Source organism: Anticarsia gemmatalis, chromosome 12 (genome assembly GCF_050436995.1).
Source record: "Anticarsia gemmatalis isolate Benzon Research Colony breed Stoneville strain chromosome 12, ilAntGemm2 primary, whole genome shotgun sequence".
Taxonomy (NCBI): domain Eukaryota; kingdom Metazoa; phylum Arthropoda; class Insecta; order Lepidoptera; family Erebidae; genus Anticarsia; species Anticarsia gemmatalis.
Genome location: NC_134756.1, coordinates 7,116,902 through 7,143,021, shown reverse-complemented (window position 1 = coordinate 7,143,021; position 26,120 = coordinate 7,116,902). Strand labels below are relative to the sequence as shown.

The 26,120-nt window shown below is 35.0% G+C and overlaps 1 protein-coding gene across 8 annotated transcripts; it reads left to right on the top strand.

Annotated features, from left to right (window-relative positions):
* The first annotated feature begins 1,188 nt into the window (after positions 1-1,188).
* On the top strand, positions 1,189-24,865 carry LOC142977256 (protein kinase shaggy-like). 8 transcript variants are annotated; one of them, XM_076121031.1, is made up of 10 exons: positions 1,189-1,617; positions 10,998-11,060; positions 15,654-15,844; positions 16,206-16,289; positions 16,817-16,876; positions 18,197-18,307; positions 18,379-18,616; positions 19,805-19,902; positions 20,072-20,167; positions 22,257-24,865. In XM_076121031.1, exons 1-10 carry the CDS (start codon positions 1,509-1,511, stop codon positions 22,581-22,583), a joined length of 1,377 nt encoding a protein of 458 aa, XP_075977146.1. In that variant the 5' UTR covers positions 1,189-1,508; the 3' UTR covers positions 22,584-24,865. The 8 variants fall into 8 exon arrangements, with proteins under 8 accessions (XP_075977146.1, XP_075977148.1, XP_075977147.1 ...); XM_076121038.1 differs by lacking the exon at positions 1,189-1,617 and adding an exon at positions 10,560-10,811; XM_076121033.1 differs by lacking the exon at positions 10,998-11,060 and having other exon boundaries at positions 1,191-1,617.
* The last annotated feature ends 1,255 nt before the right edge of the window (positions 24,866-26,120 follow it).

Sequence of the window (26,120 nt, the reverse complement as noted above, 5' to 3'; positions counted from 1 at the left end):
AGAGCGTGCAACTGTAGATCTACATTGCCGGTTTTAATACTATTCAACGCATCGATAATATAATTAACCGTTCAATGTATAAAAAGTCATCGTAACTATCGCTGCGTGTACAATGAATCTGATGTTTTACATAAACAAGTTTGAGGTCTTTTCATTACACAATACCATGCAACATATTGTTAGGTATGAAGGACCTGACCCCAAAATTAAGTACCCAATCAGGTGAATCCCGTGGGCGTGTATGCAAATGCCTATGTAATTTGGCAATGCTTTTTTTTTACTATTGTCAGCACATAATAATAACGTAGGTATTTATCTAAGTACCTACCTACTTATTTTGCTCTGAATGTGATAACAGCTTACGTCGCCTTTATTTACCTACCACTGTACGTCAAATTAACTGATTAATTTCAGTTAAAATTTAAGGCAGTATAATCAAGTTAGTACCTACTTACGGATAAGTTATCTTAAAAGCTTATGGGTTCTTATTGCGGGTAAGGCTATAGTAAAAAGTTACTTAGTGCACGTATGAAGGTAGGTACCTACCTACGTGCACTAAGTAACTTTTTAGGTAGGTAGGTACCTATCTTCATACAAATATTTCATTAAAAATCACTTAATTGAATCGCATTAAGGGTTGTTTTACAAAAGTAATCGAGCTTCTGGTTATGCCGAAACAATTATTATTGTGGCGTTCGCTGGTAAGAGATAATATGCGTAGTAAGTTCTCGATGTCATTAGGAATGAATAATTTAATGAGGTCTGTTATAAATCCCAAGTAGATAGATAACTATTCTGTGGTTTATCCTGGCCGTCCCTAATTCGTTTGTATTTAGATAATAAGTCTATTAGGCTATCGATATTCGATAACAAAGTGAGCTTTACAATTTTATTTTATTACCCAAATTTCGAATTATGATAACAGCTGAAAAATTATTGACATATTTTTTAAACACAATTATTGTTGATTATTGTGCTGTGTGAGCTGGTGCCGTAATAAGGCCCAGGTGATCTATGAACAAAAATACCCTGACTTAGTTTTTATATCAACTACACTATCGGGAATGTCCATGTCTGACTTTATAGCTGGTATAATCTGTATTTGGGAACTGTTTTACCGTGTCAGCTTTTGACAGAAATGCTAAATAAAAACAGATGGCGCTATGAAGCGTTTACGTGACGTCATCTTCGTGCGTTCAGTGATCGAAGGCCCGAGTGAATGCCGAAAGTTGCCGAACGAGCGAGTACAAGTCTGAAGAAACTAAAATCTGTCGTACACTTTAGTGATGTAAATTTTGAAAAATTAACAAAATGATATTGTAAAACCGTACTAAGACAGTCTTATTTTGATTTCTATTGTATCTTAGTGATATTGTTTTGACTATACCATCATTATCTTGTATTTCGTCGGCAAAGTGAGTTCAGTGCGAGTGCAAGGGTGGTAACGAGAAATGTGAAGCATCTATGAAGTTCAGGATTCTAAGGCCGTTTATTTTATACCTATAATAATGAGCGGACGCCCTAGGACCACGTCATTCGCCGAGGGCAGCAAATCCGTTCGAAAGACTTTCGATAATCAACCACCGAAACCACCTCTTGGAGGCGTAAAAATCAGTAGTAAGTACCTACCACCTAACCATTCTTTTGTCGGCCATCGTGATTTCTTACGCCTGTGACGTATTTCGATACTGACAATTTTAAAAATGGCTGCAAACTGCCACAATTCAACTTCTAGCCATGTAATTTTCGAAAATTTGTAAATTAATCAATATCGGCAGCGTTTTATGTCTGCAGTATTTCAAAAATGGCCACAGGCGGTGCTTAGGTCTTGCCACATAAGCCTGTCGTGTGACAGCTAAATCGTGTCAAAATATCTATCGAGGAGAAATGCGTCGTATTCAAGATTATCTCTCAGTTATTTTGTGATAATTATTGTTCTCGTTTTTCAACTTCAGTCACTTTGATCTGTCACGCGATGTCGCCCAGTTTATGGCAGCTCATATTTAGCTGAAATTACTAATGAGTCTTTGAGGTTACTTGCTATCTATCATGACGTAATAAATTAGGGTGTTTTTTGTGGTAAACCATTAATTGCCTAGAGGAATTACGCATTAAATTATTCCCCTCCTTGCGGACGACAAAATCACAGGTTGCTCTCTTCTTGGTGATGGGCAGATAGACAGAGAGGCAAGCCTATGAATGATGAATCCATGGATTTAATTAATTTAGCTAAAGACTAATTATAATTATTAGTCTCGACGAAATTATAGAGAAAAAAATATACATTACCATTATCAAATTACATGTGATTTTAATTTAATTACACTATGGGTCTTATAATATTTTGTTGTCAAGGAGGAAATACTGAATAATCATAACATATAACAATGAAAAACAGCTTTGCTGGCATGCATGTAACAAAGTATTTTGACTGTCATCTATGAACATTAACAAAATGTTTTAATTGACTGCATATCTTTATCTTTTGTCTTTTATTCTAATCCACCGGATTGTGGTCAAAATAAATGTCATAAATTATGAAGAGAACATGTGATACTGGCATTCTACATCATAAAATTACAGCTGAATAAATTTTAATTTCTTAGGTACCTATGTGGTTTTTTGATCAGTAGTATTACAAAAGGTAATTTATTAAGGAGCTATAAATAGTATTTTTAAGGCTAATAAACAAAAATATGGAGTATTTTAAACATATCTGAAAAAATATGAGCCTGGTCTTTTCAACTTGTGCATTCCTATAATATCTCATACAAAATACCTACTTCCTCTTTGCATGTTGTCAGATGACACCTAATAACATAGTTGTTGCTACCCAAAAATTATTATTCACTTAATTTCATTTTAATTGATGGCACTGGTTTTGCAACTTGACAGTTTCAATATAAAATGTAAACCTAGATAATATCTAGATTTTTTGTTAATTTCCTTTGTTTTATCTGTTTTGGGGATAGAATATCTAGTGGATATAATGCCTAACTAACTGGTTGTGGTAATACTTATTGAGAGAAGTTAAAACATATGTATATTATCTAAATAGCTTTAATCATATTATAGGCAGAATAGTTACCTAGATATTACCTACATTTTTCTAAATTAAAATTAAACTGTGCATGGCAAATCTTGGGTTTTGGTTTTGAACTGGTAAGAGTTTGGCTTGTTGGAGGATTGACCCAAATCATGTGTTTTTCTCTATTTGGTCAGATATTTTAACTCAATTGTAATACTCTACACTAATGTAACTCTAAATATCTCTCACCCTCTTATGATAGTATGGTCTGGTAAAGTAAATTTTGGCCAAAACTAGGTAATTTACTGACTTTAACCTATAGTTTTACATAATTATATTAATACTCACATAGAAAGATACAAGTATCTAATAGTACATGGTATTGGTAGTTGTATGATACAGATTTGTCTATATACCCAAGTTTCCATGCATGCTGGTGTGAGACGCATGTGGGTGTGTTATCCATGCAGGTTGAGGGAAATATACACAATTTTAATAATAATAATAATATCCACATTTAAAGTGTAGAAGGTCACAGGAATAAGTTAACACAAAGCATAGTTTTGATTAATAACATAAGGACAATCTTTAATCCGTTCAAATAATTGTTACTACATAATTATAGGCAATCTGCACTTCTTAATCTACACTAATGAGGAAAGATTGGATTTTTGTAAGTGTATTGAATGGTCTCTTAAACTGAGGAACTGATAATGATTCTTCCATCTATAGAAATATTCCTAGGTACTTAATGAATCTGAGGTGCTTGAAGCCAGTTGTGCGCTAGACCTGATGATACTGCACCAGTCGGTAGACCACTTACCATACTATGAATAATTGACTTAATGAAAAAGTAATGTACCTGGATTGGCTTCTTTTTTCTGAAATAAGTAAATAACAAGTGAGTGTAGGTGGACAGGTCAATTAGTTAATTTATAGTCCTATTATTCTCATTAGAGAGCAATTTCCATTGTTTTTAATTGTTATAATATTTGCTTAGAGATATAGGATATAGGCACCTTATTAAAAATATATATATATATTTATTGCTATGGTGATGTATGAGGCTTGGGTCTGTCATTCCAGTTCCCCATTACTGTATAATCAATAGTTAGACAGACACAGCAAAAGTATGAAAAAAGAACTCTCTTCTCTTCTTAAAAACGGCGTAAAGTCATCTCACATTTTGAATAACATCATAGCAACACAAATTTGATTGATAGCTGTACTTTTCTCTAAAGTAATCTCACTGCTATGTTACCTAACTTAATTGTGTATACATACAAAAATAACGTTTCTGGCAAGACTTGGTAGGCTGCTTAGTCTTTCATTTGTATAACATTTCCCTATATACATAGCTGATGATATGTTTATTAGCATTTGTTTAACATGTTTAGTTTATTGAGTATTAGTATATTGTTGACGGTTATCGCTCGCGTTATCAGTGACTGTCGTCGATCTCACTATCTCGCGGTCGGCATGACCGCACCATCCTGTCATTCGCGGAAGAACCGTGCCAACGCACTCTCGGTTTTCGAGTTGCCTTTCGCTCAGCGGTCCGGTCACAGTCGACCGACGTAGTCGCCAGAGCCGGTGCATGTTGCAAAATTACCAATTGGTTCGTTAACCCACTTCGTCAGCGGTTCGCCGTTGCGGCAGCTATCCGGTACGCGAGTAATTTGAAAACAATCTGTCGTTCTGTTCGTCACTAAAGTGTGCGTGTCAAATATACAGTGAATAAGTGTGAGAAATATACAGTACAGATTTGTGGAACATAATGTGATACGTATCCAGATATTTCCGTGGAGAGGTCAATGAGTATGATAGTAATCTGTGCAGTGTTACTTGAGCGAGACCTTTTGTTGTGTAGACAACTATATAAAAATAATGTTACGACGTCGAGGTACTTACACGGTCAATGCTGACCCTGATAATAGGCATAGCAAAGCAAAATCAGCGGAACCGTCCACGTTTGTTGTGAAAAAAACTGGTAGGTAACTTACTTATCGCTAAAACTACATAATATCGTAAAAACTGATTGATCTTAATAATACAACCTTCGAAATAATATCTTTAAAGTTTGGTACGCGTGAGATGTAGTTCTTGATATGCTGATAATAAGAATATCTTGTTATCTTTAAGTGTATTGCTTGTAGTCGAAACACCTTGGCAATTTCATAATTTTCTTGACCAAACGATTTGGTTTTATCACAAAAGATCAATGCATTTGCTAGAACTCTACATCACGATTCGGCGACATTAATAAAATACATGCACACGCAGTTTGGGTTATTACCTGCCTATTTAATTAAATCAAACTAAAATAACACCATCTAGTAATCATCCAAATCCTGTCTGGGTTAAAACCCAACAGATCGAATAATAGCGTAATAGACATTCATAGTGTAGAAGATAAAGGTCATTCGTAAGTGAAATTGGCTTCTGTGATGATGTGGTCCGAGCGCTATTATCCGTTAACTTTATATTCATGAAACGTAGAAAGTGTCTGAAATAGTTTGAGTTTTATACAAGTTATTATATGGTTGTTCAGTAGTTTATGATGATTTATAAGCAATTGTTTAATTTTTCCCGTTGTCGATAAACTGTGAAGGTAAAATTTTACGATTACAATATTTATTGAACTTATTATATACGTCATAAGACTCATAACATTTCTCATATTCTGATAAGATAAATACTTAACGTTATACTAAAGACTATTCCGCATTATTGGAGTAAGCAATAATTCTGCATAATTTAGTAACACCAAACGTACGTATTCGTTCAAATATGAGAGTCACGCATATCCTTTGTGCATACCGTCGCTTATTGTTACCGGCGCACGCATTACGCTCCGAGTATTATAATTACGTTTGCAATCAAGACTGTTTCCTAATCCTAGGTGCGCAACTAAGTCTTAATACCATGTCCGCTAAATCATTTTCGGAAAAAATACTATCACTGTAACCCCAACAACTATTTTCCTTATTCTAGGTGTTAAACTGCGACAACACAAGCGTCATAACCATGCCTTGCCTTGGAAATCCGCCCAGAATTATCCGGCCAGATAAATCACTAATTTATTATTAGAAACACGTCGTCTTACTTTTTTATGAACGAAAGCCTGAGCCACACCTTTCCTCTTAACTAGTGCCCATATTTTTTGTTTACTTCTAAAGTTACGAGTACAACAGCTTCAGGAATAGTTCAAGCATTTAATTAAATGTGTAATTTTTGTGTGAATGTGTATTCTGCTTGGATGTATTCTTCTAAGGTCTGGATTAAGTGCTATGCCGTTTTTATATGCTACGGTCGTTAAACACGTGTAAGTATTAAAGAGGGTAGAGAGAGTAAAAACATTATTACACAGTGTTTGAAAAGTGTCTAAAACAACTTGTAGTTTAGCTAATTACAATATTTATTTATATAAGGTTTAAAAGTACGATGACATTCCCTGCATTAAGAAATACCTACTATTAGGAATCCACTACGCTGGCCAAGTATGGCTTGGGAGCGGGAGAGACTTTTTAGGTATGTAAGGTTGAAGGTTTCACGATGTCTTCCTTATCTGTACCAGCAGGGGATAAGTATTTCGAATACACACGTAACCTCGACAAGTTACTGGTGCTCCTCCTGGTAAACCCTAGTGCTCTTAAAATATATTGTACTGCTTCACCTGAGTATATTTTTTTCATTTCTTCAATATAGCAATTCAGGCCTAGTTCTAGCAATCAAGTCCAAAACTTATAGTTCGAAAAGGTCCTGTCTAAATTTCGGAGCGATTTTCATATTGTCACCAAAGCAAAAATTAATTAATTTTAAATAAGTACATTATAGGGATACTACAAATATCGGGCCATATCTTGGGAAAATAGGACCCTCACTTAAAGCACCCTTCATTTAGCCACTGAGTGCAAATGACAAAAAAATATTTATGGACTTTAATCTCTGTGATTCTCAACCTCCCTAAAAACTCCTTAAATCCATACCTTTTGAAACGATGTCTGACAAGATTAGAATAGGTGTGCTGGAAGGGAAGGTTCTATTAAATTTGTACCCTTGAAAACTATGATTGTGATAGACACCGATGCTTTAATATTACACATGAATGCAGCCCGGCAACAGCTCAGTAGCGATATGCATTAACATTGGATTTGCATAATTTATTCTGATTGCAAAATTTATAAGCACTATCAATCCTTTACCGTCTAGTGTATTTAGTAAGTAATTAAATACTGTTTTATAATTTTAACACCTGCTAGTTAGATCCCTCACGGCCCGTGAGTCACGGGAAGCATTCGTAATTTGAGCATTACAATGCCGGCTCACTGACTTGCAATGTAACTATCTAAGATCCTTTAACCTGTCGTAATACGAGTGTTACAAGACTCCACCAATAGGATTGTATATAATGTTGATTGGTATTTGTGGCACCACCTAAATACTGTACAGGTCTCTGGTGGAAATGCAACGTAAGGTTTGTATTTTTCTCAGGTACCTACTTATGAAATGTTACAAAGTGTAACACGTTGTAAGATAGATCTGACTCAATTTGAACCCCCATTACATTGTAGACGAATGGTCACCATGAGAGTGATGACGATATACCTAATTTTTATTAAAAAATCAATATCTTTAAATTCATTTATGGGTGGATTAACATGTCATTGCGCTTAATTCTATTTAAAATTAATCAGCTCCTTCCCGAAGCTTGCTTTGATATTTTTTTAAATATGCTATCGTACTTATAGACTAAAATATATTGCGCATAATTTTATAAAGCATCATTTCATTTACAATGCAATCTTCTGCAGCATCATCCTTTCGATAAGACTCTTCTATAAGTAGGTATTTTGTTTTTACAAAAAAACATTTACTTTACCATACCTTGGAGGTATAAACAAAAAAAATCTCTATAACGATATCATGAATTTATCATTATGTAATCACCTGATGAGACCTAGGTCACACACGACGAGTTTAGTGTGAGAGAGAGAGAGAGAGTTAAGTAACACGAAGGCGCATTTTCTAAGGTGAGCGATGCGTCATAGAGCTAGCGCGACCGGTTCCCCCATTATCTGCGGTTAGTCTCTTGCGACAATAGGGCCTTGGTCGAATTCAGAGACTGCGAGCGTGCGCGTTAAGCGTAGAGAACCGCAAACACGGTGTCGCTTTACAAGAACAATGGTGTTATGCACCACACTACATGTGCGTAATTGAAATGCCAACAACTGCACATGCGATGACGTGTCTGCAACATCTTTTACAGCATCATTGTACCTATTAGATGAACATATTATACTTTTTACTGAAAATTATGATACTGTTGTACTTTCGTGTTCTGGGTTTTTATTTTAAACTCTTGATAATTTACTTTCTCCAACTTGAGCTAAAGGTTAACGTTTTTATAAATTACAATTATTGGTTTCACAATGTTTTAATGTAATGGACCTTGATACAGAGAATTTAAAATTATGTCATTTTAGTAATTTCCCTAACTATAAAACCATTGCCACTATTTTGAGCTATATGCCACTAATAGTCTAATTGTAATGAAAACGTATCAAGCGATGTGCGTTGTCTCGAGGCTCTTCACGTGCCGAGAACCCAACAAACTCCCCCGAAAGTTCTAATCCAATTGCTGCGAGTCCATGACAATCTATAATTATATTAGCGTCTGTACCTATGTATCTACCGGTCGTAGTGATAACGACATAGAAGATCGTATTCGCCCACTTTTATAATGTGTAAAAATGGTCTTCTAGAACAAATATGAAAGAAAAGTTTTCTTCATACTTGCGCGTTCTCTGAATTAAAAGTAATTACTTGTCCTCAGCCAAACTAATAATATTTAATGAAAATGGTTAGATATCTGGCAACATATCGACCATTCCCATCAATTAGTCAATTAGTAGAATCATACATTGGTGCCGCTTACAGTTTGTGCCATCTAGGAACGTAAGATCTTTTGCTTCTGGAGCGCGGAAATAAATACAAATTTTAATATAGGAGCAAAGTCGCGTAAAATGTTTAAAATATATAAACAAAAATACTAAATACTTAAACGAATATAAGATTAAATTAAAGGCGATTAAATGAAACATATTTTTTTTAGAAACTCTCCTGGATTTTAAAATATTGCTGATACTTTATATATTATTTAAATTATTCTTTAAATGATTTATTATAAATATAACTAACGTAACCCGTATAGCAGTGTTGGGTCAATCAACTAATTTTTTCAATCAATTGATTAGTCATGACTAATTTAGTCATGAATTATTTAGTCATGATTGAATTAATCATGAGTAAAAATAATAATCATAATCATGATTAAATAAATTAGTCATCAATCATTTAATGATTAAATGACTGATGACTAATTTATTGTATTTTTGTATGATGATTAAACTAAAAAAAATAATTCAGGTGACATAATTTTAGTTTAATTGAACACATCTATAAAACTATAACTGATCACCACATTAAGTGGACTGAAAGAAGATAATTCCATTATTTATAAAATTTGATTTTCAAAACGCGTAGTTTTAAAAAGCAATTTAAATTATTTTAAACTAAATTAGCCCGAACTTATTTTTGCAAATGTGTACCTGTGTAAATTAAAAAAAAAATTAACTGATTCTGTTGTAAAACTAGCTTTAATTAAAAACCTGTGATTAACAAATCAACATTCATGGAACGTAGACTTGAAAAGCTTAGTTTTATTTAACTATTATTTTTAGTCATTAAAATTTTAGTCATGATTGAATAACTAACACTAACACTAATTAATCATCAATCACGACTCATGATTGAATTTTTTTAGTCATTATTCATTAGTCATGACTAAATAATTTAATCTTAATCATCAATCAAACTAAATTTTGCCCAACACTGCCGTATAGATACGCTACTTAGACTGCTGGCTCCTAGACACGAACTGAGCTTTATTTATCGTAATCATCATACTTTTATATGTACCTTGTCGTTTAGCTCAGGTGAGTTTAGATAGCTTGAACTGGTTACCAGTTGTTATTTATGTACATAGTCATTTAAAGCTATGCTCGTCACATTTAAATTATCACCATTTGTATAAAAAGGTAGGCACGCTCGCATGCGATGTTAGAATGATAGAGTATGAATACGACAATAGTCTATTCATAGGGTCCACGAAATGTAAATGAATCGTTTATAAATCTCATGTGAATCAATTTACCTACGTACTTTTTGTAGTATTTTATTGGTACTTAACGCAGTAATTATTGATTTTATAAAATACTGATTTTATAAAAATCTTAACATTAAACGTTTTTTAATTTATGCAATGCATAAACTTGCCTTGACAATGTGTCATACAGTTTCTTACGAACAATCCATAAGGGATAAAATAACAATCAGCGTGATCTTATTCGTCCTAGGGGTAGTATTGTCAGAATAGTATTTAGTCGCAAAGTTTGAATTAAAACCAAGTGTCTTGTTAGGAGGGTCGACCTCTACGGGGCGGGGCGGCGGTTTAGTCCCCGCGCGTCCGTCCGCCAGTCTGACACAAGGCGCGCTCGCGTGCGATCCTCTGCCAAACTGGAGTGTTCCGCAGGGCCGGTATGCTTCGACAACTTAGGAGTTTCCGAGGGTCCCGCCACGGTGGCTTTGCGCCCCGTTGGAGAGGTGGCCGCGCGCTCCGAACCTTCACTACTTCGATTACTTGATACTGAAAAAAGTGGTCAGTTAAGCCGCGCCCGTGATCGTCTCTCTTCTTTTTGTAAAAAACTACGGCGTACCATCAGTGAGTGTACATATTATGGTCTTGATGTCAAATTGTTAATTAATGGCCCCTTAATCGGTCATCGTTTGTGTTCGTCACGCCCAGTACCTATTGCACACTATTTGTGATAAATGTACCTTTGCCATCAACATGTGTGTTCACCATCAATGTTCTAATGCTGCTTTTGTGTTTTGCTGCGACGCGCAGGCGACGTGGATACTCCTAAAAAGACCGAGCTGGCTCCAGAAAAGAAGGCTACCTCCTCGCATCGTAAGTGCTAGATTTGGTGCACATTAGTTCGGCTGTAGTGCCACTGAATCTGTTAGAATTTTCACTCTCATATCACCTTTGGTTAAAGCGAAAATCCTCTGTCTATAACCACTTAAAGCATTTCACCACATAATTAATATTTTTTCTTCTATTGATGTAGTTTCGTCATAGAATCAGTAGTCTCAAGATTGGAGGATAATCGCAGAAATACCAAATAAGAATATTAGCATTTTATCATTTCTGATCTGTGTTCTTTTTGTATTTGTCCTGATTGTTGGTGTTGTAATGTTTGTAGATCGTTATATGGGTTGTCTTGGTATAAAACTAATTCGGTTTTTCATATTACCTTAATTAGTCAGTTTTTTGCTAAATTTACTTACATTCTGTGTGTACGTTTAATATTTGTTACATATTACATAATACTTTAACCTTATTATTGTTTAGATGAGAAATAATCTTTTCTTAAGCTGTGGTTTGTCAGTTGAAATGCTTTTAATTGATTGATTGATGATTTAATTTAATGTATTTATTGCAGACTAGAAGTACGCTAGGGGAGATGTTAGTACAATAGAAGGGAAAAGTTTAATAAACTAAATATATTTGTGTGGTATATTTAACGTTCAGGCATTTTACTCCTGTGTTTAAACTTTACGTCTCGTAACATTTGATTTTCCAAATTAAGCCAGCTTTGGCATATTATATGTTCAGAATAGATAGATAGCAAGCTGTACATGACCGCTGTACGCTGTTGCTCGTGGCTTTATCCGTGTGTGAAGGCCTCTCGTGATTTTCAGTTTATTTTTCGCGATCAACATAAACCGTGATTTAACACGAGAACAAAAACCTTTCTTGTGAATTTCAATACGTTTTCAACAATGAGTCTATTGGTGAAATCCGTATCATAATCCGTTAGTTGATTTTGCGTTTATCGCGGACAGATAGACAGACGCGGCTGGGGGCTTTGTTTTATAATAGGTATGTGATAGTCATGATGTAACAAACACTTTAAAATGAGTATTTAATTTATTTTACATAAATAAAAAACACCAATTTATCATGATTGTGAACTAATAACGTGACCTAAACCTAGGTCAGATTATTAGTTAAGGCCATCGAAAATAAACTGATTATATCTAGGTATTTTACGAAAACTTTAAATACAGTTACAAAAAAAAAACAACTGTAAACTCAAGCTGCTTTTCAAAGTTCTTATTTGAGAACAAATCAAAGCTTTAAACTTTCGAGCACGCGAAACACCTCTCACTGTAAGGCAAAGGTCTGCTCTAAACTCCTACGTCGGTCACGATCCTCGGCCATTTCCGACTAACCATCCAGACGTAATATTATTTAAATTGAATTAAGAAAAAAAAGGTGCATGCTACACATACCTAACTAACTAAATGTAATGCTACATCATTTTCACTCTGGCAAGTGCCTGCGATAGTTGAGGGTGTACATAGTTATTTTCATAATTTATACTCCATTTTTTTTATCACGTTTTCATAACAACCTTTATAATTATCATCATGGTTTTTCGAACGAAGACCATATCATCTCATTTGTTATAATTGACATGAGAGACCAGAAAATAGACTAATAGCTTAAAAGCAGATCAAAATCAGTTGTAATCAGTTTGCCAAATAGTTACCAATCTACCAATGACTAGCATTGTATGAAGTTGGCCAATATTAATAGTAATTGAATTTGATCTAAAATTATTTTATTTAGTAAATTGTTGTTTACCTCAACATAATGAGTGTGAATCGGTGTTTTATATGGTTTTATTGTACCCGATGAACTCAATATGACTTAGTTTCAATTAAAACGTCAAAAAAGTCTTACGCCTTATCTGAGGCACAAAAAGTGTTATTGACGCAAATAAAAAAGTGTTTTGTGTAAAGTGTTGTTATTGGTGGTGTTAGTTGCGGAATAGTCGGCTACGCTCAATTATTTTCCGTATTGCTTCCTGTTTGTGGACACGTGAACGTCTGCACTTGTAAACCGCGGCGGAACGAACCTTCGTCTTTACTTTCTAATGTATTTATGTTCATGTTCTAAATAATTCACACCAACACGCCACGTTACCGTTACCATTTTGTAATATATTATGTCTGTTAAGATTAAAGTATTGCAGTTTGCACCGCTGACGTATTTATAACAACCATAAACGGTTTTCGCTAGATTAAAACTAGCAGGTGACTCTTTAGCAATCGGACAGCCGATTTGGCGCTGAAGCTTTAAATAAACTTATCATCACTATCCGACAAATATTGTAATAGCAGTGTACTTAAAATTATCTATTCCAATAGAACTAATAATACCTTATATAAATTGAAAGCCGTAGTTAGATAAAGAGCTGATAAACAAGGGTGGAGTGCCATTGGGCTTGCGTCAATAAGGGTTGCTATGGGTGTGGCGGCAAGGCAGCACATGCTCCGAGTTCAGGGTGGGCATGATTGATATCGCTATTCCCCATTGCTACCACCAGTCCCAGTACATTTACTCAATGCAATTATAGAATGACGTAAACACTAGCTATCTTCATTTATGTTTAACGACAGTTCTTTGTGATTTACATACTCGGCCTTACAAATTTTTAATCACTGCAGTTAGTCCACTGAATAGCATGTTACGTATAAGTATCGATCAACGTATCTATAGTAATTGGTAGACGCCGAAACCATAAGTTATTTAAGCGAAGTGTTTGCTAGTGTCTGGAACTTTTTTACGACAGCTCAATATTTATACAGACAGTAACAGTTTTATTTGCGCGTTGTATTTTGCAATTTCAGGGATACAAAACACAACGTATCGAAATCGCGATTGATATAAACCCCGCGCTTTCGCATCTATCATAGTTAATCACAATTTGTACATCCACTTAGTCTAAAAAAAGAATTGCTCTATAGGTAAATATTAAATACAAACGAGGCGTATTTTTGGGACAGATCTATAAATGTGTTGGCTATTGTATCAGAACATAAAGAAGTAGAGTGCCTAAGTAACGACGTTTTAATGAGCTGGTGTTAATTTAATCACGGATTGCCTTAGTTTGTAACAACGGACTGTAGCATATTTTATGAAACAAAATAGATGTCGATTTCCTCGCATATTAATGAGTTCGAACGTAAACATTTCAATGTTATTGATACCATGTACTTGTTAAAGATAAACATTTGCGTTAATAATGGTTAGTCTAATGATATGATGTGCATGGTTACCGTAAACGCAAAATGTGCGTTTTATTAACTTTGCCATATCTGTTTGGCATACTCTATTACGTCACTGTTTGACCTTAATTGATGCTTTGATAATATAATCTAACTGTTACGAGTAGATGATAAGGAAAACAAGAAGTTTATATGTTAGAAATTCAAGCCTTATAACAGAACTGTGAGAAAAGGGAATACATATTTAATTTACAACAATTTTCCACATCTTTGTCGATGACTAGGTACATAAAACATAAAAAATGAGTCTGGAAATTGGTTATAAAAGACGAAGTATTTCTAGCATTAATTACATAAATAACACTTATTGGCATTGTGGCACTAGACGATAGTAAGTCGACGACGATTGCCATTAGTTCGTTCATTTAGCTTACTTTTGTACATTTTAAATCTACATACTATATTTAATTTCCCCGTGGAGAAGTCACTTTGTTCGTTTAACTCTGAAGCGACCCGTTCGACCGTTAATAAAATGTGGCATGCGTTCATCCTGGTGGTCACTCCTGGACAGCCGTAAATACGCTCATTCGCGTACACGTCCCTTTTGCGTACGTCTGCCCGCTAATTAGATAGTTCAAGACTTCGATTTTATTATCTGTAGTCTTGTCATCAACCTCATCCAGATGGTTATGACTTTATTAAAAATGGTATAATTTTAGAAAAATTGTTTAGCTCTGTATATTTTAATTTCTAACACAATTTTTTTACCACATAGATGTGATGGAAAGCCAAATAAAATACATTATGAAATATAGTTTAAAAGACATTTCAGTCAGTGAAGGTTAGTCCAGTAACAAAACGCATATGGTGTTTTAACGAATTACATAAAATTATCCAGATAAGAATGTTCTATACATACAGTCGCAGTCTTATTTATTAAGGGAAATTACAAGTAAATAACACATATTGTATATGTTCGCTGACGCCATTTTTTACTGTCAGTGAAATGGATTCGTTTACGTCACTACTCAATTGCATTAGAGAGGCCATTCAATCTACTGTGGTTCAATTTTAATTCTGATATATCGTTAACTTAGCTTCTGGAAAATGTTGATATACTCTATTACTTTTAAATTATTAGGAAATAATCATTTTTACATTTAAAAAATTACGACTTAGGACAAAGTGTAAAATATTTTAGGATAGACCTGATGCGATTTTTATAAGATTTTCATTCTACCACTGTCCATGTGGTCCTATACATGTAGGTTAATTTATCGCAATATCTTAAGAATATAATCTTTGTATTTTCCTCGTAGTTAGCACTCTGGATTAATAAAGGTGTTTAATTCTCAAATAGGGTGTCACAGATGCTAAGGTAATAAACGTATTGTCTTTAAACAATGTTGTGGTGATGTTTCAGGCAAGGACGGCTCAAAGGTGACGACCGTGGTAGCGACGCCGGGGCAAGGCCCCGACCGGCCGCAGGAGGTGAGCTATGCTGACATGAAACTCATCGGAAACGGCAGCTTCGGCGTCGTCTACCAGGCCAAATTATGTGACACCGGCGAGCTCATTGCCATCAAAAAGGTGCTCCAGGACAAGAGATTTAAGGTGAGTAGATGTTGCTTTATTTATACATGGGCGAGTCTGTTATGTAACATGTATTTCATACAATACAATATCGTATATTCCAGATACATATTAATATACTTACATAGTATTTTTCCTTTGCAAAGACTCTGCGACATAATACAGTACAATAGGTTTCCAACTTTGCATATCAAGTGCTAAAATCAATCTTGTGAGACTACAAGGTCAAGGATACTTTTTATATGACGCCTTTAGTATTGCTTTCAGAGTATAATACACTGTCACGTTATGACTGCAATATACTTAAAAAAATGAGTTTTACAGTTGTGTTGCTACAGTAGTAAATATAGCAAAGTAATTCATTACTTTCGATGTTTTACAGAACCGAGAGCTTCAAATCATGCGACGACTGGAGCATTGTAATATTGTCAAATTGAAATATTTCTTTTACTCCAGTGGGGAGAAGGTGAGTGTTTTCGACATATTTAACGTTCCCATATTAATATGCTGTGTCTAATATTTTTTATAAAATACTTTAAATATCTTTATTCTATTTTAGTAGCCTATGCCCATATTTATTGTAAAAGTTGAGACCATCAGTTAGAGGGGTCTATCAAATAGAAAGGAGATATCTCATATGCTATATGTATGTGTAGCGTTTGGTCACGGCGGTTCTACGATGATGATAAAACATGTTCTTGTCTAAATTAGTTGGGCCTGTTCATTTCGACGAGTTGTCTGTTGATGGTTGAAGCTTATTCGGATATCGTAGGTGTTTCAAGCTTATTCGTGAACCGATGTTATGTTTAATTTGTGTTTATTTTATATTGAGATGATGTTGGCGTGCTTCTTTAGTATATTAACATGATATATCTCCTTTAGACTTCCTTCTTCAATATACGAGTCTGATAATAATGTGTTTTGATTTGACAAAGTTATATTTTAGTTGGCTTTATTAAGGGTGTATTATTTGTGTGTTTTATTTGGGGGAAGGCGGCAGTGCCCGCAGCAGTGAGCTCAATGTTAAACGCAATGCAGTCTCTTGATGTCGCAGTACGTTTATGAATCAATTAGATTGTTGCGCTAGTGTGCTAACGCACAAATTAGGCCTACCAACTCTGACTGTGGCTACCGAACAATATTTTTGGTGTGCGATTTGCATGTAATCAATTTGTCTGATTGGTTAAGAAGTATCGTTCGGTATCCTTGGAAGTCCGGCAAACAGTTGTGTGCATACATGATTTATTGAGAGCAAGTCTTAATCACGTCATGAGCCGTAATCTTTCAGCCATGAGCTTTTACATCTGAACAGGTCGATGCCCACTATGTTCTTCATCATCATCTCATCCTTAACTTGTTCTGTATTGCGTCATCTAAGTTGTGTTTATATGATTCTAACTACTGCTTGCTTGTTACATTTCGTTTTCTTACAGACAGCTTCAGTGTTCCATTGCCATGTACGTGGTTTATTTGCACTCGCCTGTGAAAACAGCAAAGTATTCTTTACGCAAAATACACGCACACTAAAAATCTTAAACAATGTTACAATTAACTAGAGAATCCATCGGTTAGGTCCAATATTTATGTCTATGTCTAGTGTTCACTTAGATTTGTCTGATCCGTGTAATTATATTATATTATGTATTACTTTCTTCGAAAGATTCATCTTTTTTATCCGTCAGGATCTGTATCGATTAGGTATTAATATCAAAACTCGTAGAAAACTAAATATTTATGCTAACCTTGGCTCGCCTTATAGATATAGCTAGAGAGGTCATATAACAAAACTGAGAACAGTCAAGGTAAAACTGAACTAAATATTAAAATTTTGCATTCAGTGCACACAGTGATTTAATTATTAAGGTCTTGTAATTCTCAACTGTATATAGTTATTATAGAAAACACCTAACCATATTTTTCGTGTGTGTAGTTCAAGGTCTGACTTTCAACAGTGGATATCACAGTTGTGTAATCTAGAGCCAAGAACCTTTGGATTACAGCCAACTTTGAAATCTACTTGTCCGGTTAATAATTATTTTTCAACTTTCCCTTTTGTGTTCCGGAAAATCTCAGAACAAGATTTTTCCTTTTACCTATTTTTTATTATGCATAATTTAGTTTTATAAAATATTAATAATATAGAAGATTTTTGTTTTTTTTGTATGTACTTAACATTTTGTTGATGAGGCACATTTTCTCGTTTTAGTTACTTGCAGAACTTAATATTTTACCTTTCTTTAAATAAGAAGACATGATACAGAAGTTTGCCAATTTTCAAGTTGTTATTTACAAAAGCATCGCGCTAGGTACATGAAAGATTATGGCCGTGAACATCGCTACAATGTACCTATAAATTGAGTCTCTCTATTTCAGAAAGACGAAGTGTACCTGAATTTGGTGCTGGAGTATATACCCGAGACTGTGTATAAAGTGGCACGTCATTACTCCAAAGATGAACAAACCATACCCATTAGTTTTATAAAGGTGTGTATACTGAACTAGATCACAAGTCTAAGAAACAATACAGATGGACTAACATGTATTTTCCATTCTAGCTATATATGTACCAGTTGTTCAGAAGCCTGGCGTACATACATTCGTTGGGCATCTGCCACCGAGACATCAAGCCACAGAACCTACTCCTCGACCCGAAGACTGGCGTACTCAAACTGTGTGATTTCGGCTCGGCAAAGCACCTCGTTCGTGGCGAGCCCAATGTTTCGTATATTTGCTCGCGATACTACCGCGCTCCAGAACTCATTTTTGGCGCCATAGATTACACCACTAAAATCGGTAAGCAATATCATTCATACAATCCTAGTTTTGTGCAACTCTTTACGAGGTGAATGCTCCAAGTGTAGCGTATTACATTAGGAGGACAATTATATTGTGCTCTACATATCATAGATCTAGCTTGAACGTCGATGAACACAACCTACTGATGTTTACCTTACGCCAGTATGATGTCAAATGGATTACGAAAACAATAATACAATGCACCGATGTAAAGCGTTTAGTATGTGTCAATCGCTGCTGATAATTAGATTGTAGGAAAATAGATCCACAATTGTGGATATATTATCTGCATCAGAGTATGTTTGACTGATTATGGTATCTTTATAACGAAACGTAGTTTGTGCAAAACGGTATGGTCATTGATCGATATTGACTACAATAAGCCTTATTGTCATTTATTCACGCCACCATAGCTGTGAAAACCCTGTCACGGTTATCGACTCAATAAACTTCGATCTTATTTGATAATATCTGTCCTATTACATTCTTTCAGCGATATCACATGCTAACTTAGTAACATATGAAGTTGCTGCTCAAACATGTATTTTTATTTTATCATCACATGTTGATACATCTGTAGATAAATATATCGGTAATCGTAACTCTATATCTGTAGATACAATGCGTTGTCGAGCCATTGTTGTATTATAAACATTTTTACCCGACTGCGGTGAAGTCACAAGGATAACGCTTTAATGTAACGTTATATTTCATTGAACTGATGGCAAAGATTTCTAATAAATAACAAAAACTTAAAGTTATGGCGCAATATGACAATAACCGAAAATATGTTTTCGAACTCAGAATCCGGAGGTTTCTAAACCTAAAAATGCAAATTACTTTGTCTTTTGTAGTTTCATAATATTAATATAGCAGCATCATCTATGTTATAGATGATCCCTCCTAGTCTGTTTGTACATGTGATAGATAAACGATGCATATGTTATTTCATTGCACGCTTCAATCTATTTACACCAATTACTTCTGTTGTCGTAATATAGGTAAAATTAGTCCACTATTTTTTAAAAGTTTAGGACGAAACCATCTATTGTAAGCTGGAATGTAGGTTCGACGAAACTTGTACTATCTCTACTCTACCATCGTACATTTTCGGTACTTTTTGTAACCTAACTATGAATCCGGTGATTTTCTACTGGTTTTAACACTCGTAATCTATTTGTGCAGATGTATGGAGCGCTGGTTGCGTAGTAGCAGAATTATTATTGGGTCAACCAATATTCCCTGGCGATTCTGGCGTTGATCAACTGGTTGAGATCATCAAGGTAACTTTTATTCATCATAAAATTCAAAACACATAATTTAAAAAATAATGTGTTTTGAATTATTTATTTAAAATTATTTTACTGTTATCTCAATGTGAGACATAGAGACCATATCCAAATTATACGTTTATCGAGCTTTGTTTAATGTTTGTATATTTTTTTCCTCTAGGTACTAGGTACACCAACACGAGAACAAATTCGAGAGATGAATCCTAATTACACAGAATTCAAATTTCCACAAATCAAGAGCCACCCATGGGCTAAGGTAAAGAGAATTCATTTTACTATAATATTCCTATTTTAATGAAAATATAAAGTAAACCAAGATATTAAAATCATGCTTGTCCATAACTACAATTTCGACATTTTCATTCCTAAATTTTCTTGTGTTAGTCGACATTGAGTCCAGTACCATCGACATTTGCAGCATTTCAAAATTCAAGCAACAAATCCCTTTCATTTCAATGTTTTAACTTCATTGAATGTTGTTTTTAAATTCACAAGTCTTACGTGTCGCAACTTTTTATAAAATTTGTCATAATATGAGCAATCCAGTCACAGTATGATATTTCATCACTACATAGTATAAAACAAAGTCGCCCATTTTGTCTGTAGTCCCTTCGTATGCATAAAACTTTAAAACTACGCAACGGATTTTGATGCGGTTTTCACTAATAGAAAGAGTATTTTCTCCGACAGGTTTTTATATATAATTGAAATACATTGAAACTATATTAGCTGAGTTATAGCGATTTATGTCCAAGAAGTCAGAAAAAAAATCTAATTGAAGATTGCATTTGTGCGTGCGCCGCTTATACCGTTGGATACAAGTAAGAACAATGTATAGCAAAAACATTGGTCTTTATTAGTTCTACAAAAAAGTCCGCGATGACATATATCCAGCTTTTTTATTTAAGTCACAAAAACTACTTTTCTGTAATAAAAAAACATTTAATTCGTTGGGTGATGTTTAACTGGTGATATAACCAATAATACATATATCCTTATCAAAATAAGTAAGTTCATCATCACGAGCATTTAATTTAGATTATTTTTGCAGTTTACAGTGTGTTATTTAGACATATAGTTTAGGAGATATCACGATATTAGTATTGCGGCACGGTACGGGCCGGCCGCGGCGGCGGGGGCAGTAAAAGTAATAAAATGTAGAATGTAAATAATTTTAAAAGTAAACAAGAAAATAATAGTTAGATGTATATAACAAAAGTATGTAAGTACATAAAAAAAAAACAAAAAATTTAAAAAAACGGTACATAAAAAATAAATAATATTAAAAAGTAGGTACTACGACTTTGATCTATACATATAAGACAAAAAAAAATCTGTACATTACTTAAATATTTTTTCCAAAAACTGATAGGGGGGGCGATCAAAGAAGAGTCACAGAAACCAAAAAACATTTTAATATTTTAAACGCGGTTAAGGGAAAGAGAAGTTATTGTGAATTGAAAATTAGTATCCAATATGTGTTGGTGCGTTGACTGTATTTGTCGAAGTAGCGGGATACACGCAAACGAAGTTGCGCGGGTCAGCTAGTTCATTTTATAATTACCACTCTATGCGACTCTCTCCCATGGAACATTGTGCATTGGACAGCAATCTTATAATATTAGGACTCGTAATAACAGTAAATTCATAAGTTGTCTTTTTACCTACGCAATCTACAGCACTTTAATGTCAAAGGGATTGTAATGATATGTAAAATAAGATATTAAAAGCGCGCGTCATTGCAGTACATGTTGGAGCGTATGTCCACGCCCAAGTGTGCCACTGACCACCAGCGCATCCGAGTAAGATATTGAATCTAGATGCCTTCATTATAATGTCTTATTACATTTTAAATCGTATTTAGTTACCTGCAATGTAATAAGTAAACGAACCCAAAAATTCTTTCGGACAATAAAAATGAAGTCATCTGGAGTAAATAATTTTGAATTTTCGAAATAGCCTTGGCATGAGTTGATCAGAATGCCACATTATAACTAATCGGTTTAAGCTGTTTCTTACTGCAATTTGTTTGTTGGTGTTCAGTGTGCATTCGTACTCTGTGCGACTCTGTGTCCAGTTTGTTTCTCTCACATAACGACGTGATCAATATTTCAATACTTATTACGAATCTCTTTAACGAACATAATGGATGCAATGTTTTAGGAACAAACTTGCAGCGTGGCACTCGATCATTATCTCTACTCTTCACCACTAGGTTCGACTAAATCACTTCATCGAGAGACCCAATGATTGTGCTCTAACCATTAACCCTGTAAATAGCGGTAGGTGGGTAGTGGGTAGTGTCGGTACAGCGGGTACAGTGGGTACAGTGTCGTGGTCCGCAGGTGTTCCGCGCGTGCACGCCGCCGGACGCCATCTCGCTGGTGTCGCGGCTGCTGGAGTACACGCCGGGCGCGCGCCTGTCGCCGCTGCAGGCCTGCGCGCACAGCTTCTTCGACGAGCTGCGCGAGCCGGCCGCGCGCCTGCCCAACGGGCGCCAGCTGCCGCCGCTGTTCAACTTCACGGAGTACGAGCTGAGCATCCAGCCGTCGCTCAACGACTTCCTCAAGCCGCGCGCGGGCGGCGCGGCGGGCGGCGCGGCCGAGGCGGGCGGCGCCGAGCCCGAGGCGCCCGCCACGCCGGGCTGCGCCGGCGCCGAGCCGCGCTCGTAGGCGCCCGGCCGCCGCTAGTGATACTTACTTTCGTGTTGGCCATCGGGAAAATTACATGCATAATAGGTGTTTTCGGCGAGTAATCGTGTGATACTGTAGTGTAATTGTCGATAAAGCTTGAGCTGTCGTAGTCGGTAAGAAGGGTAAATCCGTTGTAGATTCTAAACCGTCGCGATGTGATTACTTTGTACTTTTGTAAGCTCAAATTGTCCCCTTATGTACATACCTTATATGCTGAGTTTGAATGTTTATTTAGTAAACGACAGATAATTACCGTCTGGATAAATTGTTTTGTTTTATTTACATTTTAATATCTCGTCAGTTTCTGTTATATCTGTAGTCTAAATCTTAATGATTTCGCTTATATCTGTAGCCTTTATGTACTCGGTGTGAGACGTTTTATCATAGAGAGAGGTTAGTCACCTGTTTGTTTCACTTGAATCACCTATCGAGGGGTAGACACATGATACTTACCTTGCTTGGGCCGTGTAATCAGTAGGGAAGACATATTCAGTAGTGTATTTAGAGTATTTATTGTTGGAAAGTATCACTAACTCGAGAAACTTTTACGAAGCGTACGCCTAGTGTTATTTCAACGATGAAACTTAGCAAGCGGAATATTTGTTGCAACCATAGAACGCATTGTAAATTTTTATAACTAGCGTAAACTGATCTCTCAAGATAATTTATATTAATGATATGATATCTCAGAATATTTGTATAAACAACTCAGAGGATATAAATTTTAGATGTACTACACATATATATTTGTTTTTTCGGCAACTTCTATGTGAAACATTTTTTTGCTGTGTATTTTAAATTATCCAATGCTGGATAAATGTAATGTACCTATTTAATAGCACTGTCGGTGTCCTAATTATAACGACATAGTTTTTGGATAATATTGTATTCTATATTCAATAAATGATATTTCTATTATATGAAATTTGTCATTGAGAACACTATGGTTATTAGTAGTCATTTATGGAACGATGTTTAATAATGGTAAAATTTCATTGTCATAGTTTTAAGTATTCGAGTAATTTCATTTTGCACTTCGATTTTGAATACCGTTACAAATTAGAAAAGGTTAAAACCTTTTAAGTATAGACTAACAAAATCTTTTCTTCATGGTGTAGAAGTAGCCTAAACACAAACTTATCGGTGTAATATTGCACCACTATTTAGAATGAATCAAACCTGGCATAAATATTCAAATTAAAGGCAGCTGAAAAGCACTGTACTTCATATAAAACAATATTTAAAACTTTTTTGGACCAACTTGTAGACATCAGCTTTGCATGACATAATTTTGTAACAATACCCAACTACTAATCATTATTTCAGTTTAAATACTGTTACATTCTCACTAAAGTAATTTTACGCGCTTAGCTGGTAAATGTAACATTAATCACCCGTATTTTTCTAGACACAAAACCAGGGCCCGACCATTAATTAATTATAACGTATCATTTATTGTGTACCAACATGTTAACAGGTCAGAGAGCTAAACTCTGTCTTTCACTAGCGTGTTCAGCGGCGTGAAGACGACCCTATTTCTAGTTTCACTGGGCTCTCAGCTTGATGAAAGATCGAGTTCAGCGATAGTTATACCTGTATTACTTATAAATTATTGTACTTTAAGAAGGCGCTCCGCGCATCGCTTTGAAATCACATAATAGTGGATCTTAGTTTTTGTCGTTAAGGCTATTAATTTGCTGGAACATCCATATAATTCGTGTAAATATATTATAATTATCTTTATGGTACGACTCTTGAGTGACGCGTGTCGGTGACAGCGGAGTGGCGAGCGCTGTGTCGCCACGATACCGCACCGGACTCAGTAAGAGACAGTAGTTTAGATATTACATGTATTTTATTAAGTCTATCTATCTAATATGAATTTTGTAATCGACGTTGCTTCTTAAGACCTTCTGTGTAAAAAGTTATAAGACATACTAGTGACCTGAATATTTGAAGCGATGTTATTAAAAATCTTTATCCCACTGAATTCTCACTTTCACGATTTGCGTGCACATTTACAACATGAGAATTTTCCGTAAATGCATAGTTGGAAATGGAGTTATGACTTATTATATAAATTATTTAAAGTAAAATTTTTCTTATTACTGTAATAATATTAAATTTAATAGTGAGTGAAATTTGTATTTTGTTTTCATATTTGTTTTACTGAATTTAAATACTTCATAACCCTCATATCGTTGTTAGTTATGAATGAAAATAACATAATTATTAAAAGTAAATAATTAAATGAATAGTAAGCATGGCTTTTTATTTTACATAATGTATATCTGTATGAACCCTCTTTTTGGTTCTATTTATTTTAATTTCAAATACAGTTTTATCTTGAACTGGCAGATAGTCTATTTTAAAATACGTTTTGGATTATTTAGATAGCTATAATAATAGGTGTCGCCAAAAAACTTGAACATACATATGTGGTGTTTTAGAAAGCTAACTAAACGTAGACCCAGAAGACACTCAGTTGACTGTTTTATCTATCGGGCGATCGAAGCGGACTGACCATCGCCATTGCGGCCTCCGAATTCTTTCCAACCGGAATAAAAATTATGATTAAACGAAACTGTTTAAGTTTTTCGGCGGCACCTATTAGTGACTTCTGTGTAATATCTTTTTGATCCGGGAGTTAACAGGGCACAAGTGCCATATTGGGTGGGTAGAACCTGTCGTCCTGTCTTCAGGTGAAGACAGTACCTATGCTACAATTTGATCTTTAGGATAATGTTGAGCTGTGGATCAGAAAATTTTACATGTGGAGAAGTCTTTTGTCTACACTGCGCAGGATTCGAAAGACTCGCTGAAAGTTACTCGCTAAAAAATTAGGCAACTTGCCTAATTTATGGAAACGCGATAGGAAGTCTGATGGCAGTCATAGGCTTGTTTTAATGAAATGGCGAAGTCTACTTAAGCCTAGTCCGTTCGTTAGTCTTATACGGACGAGGCTTTGCAGAACTTTTGACACAAAGGGTTGCTATTGTTGCAGAGAATCTGAAATGGCCACACAAAGCCCTTCTTATAAGAAAATAAGACCATAAATGTTTGCCTTCTAACAGTGTGATTAAAAGCTACATAACTATATTGTAGAGTTATTATATTATAATGATTTGCACCGTTTACAATCAGTAGGTACCCTACAGTAAAAATAAGCTTGTTCAGCATTAGTGAAGGCGTAAAAATTGTAGCATTAATACAGGTGTGGTCAGTCTGATTTACTCAATTTGCAAAACGTACCCTATTAATTCGGAATATTATGGATAACACCACTTTTTTGTAACGGATGGTAAATTATAATTACAAGTAAAGTAAGCAGTTGCAGCAGCAAAAGTTTAACATTGCTAAAAATGTGGTTCGATAAGATATAGCAATATAGCAAGTAGTGGCTAGTGAGGTGACGCTGAACAGGATTGCTTGCAGACTTAAATATTACAGTAGATATGGAGCATACTCAGGCAAACTTATTGTATTTGGGATGGACGTCGTTGCTTTGCCATAAAA

Coding starts and splice junctions, on each gene's coding strand:
- LOC142977256 (XM_076121031.1), top strand. CDS start 1,509: ATGAGCGGACGCCCTAGGACCACGTCATTCGCCGAGGGCAGCAAATCC. Junction 11,061..15,653: donor GAAGGCTACCTCCTCGCATC/GTAAGTGCTAGA, acceptor GTGATGTTTCAG/GCAAGGACGGCTCAAAGGTG. Junction 20,168..22,256: donor AGAGCCACCCATGGGCTAAG/GTAAAGAGAATT, acceptor CGTGGTCCGCAG/GTGTTCCGCGCGTGCACGCC.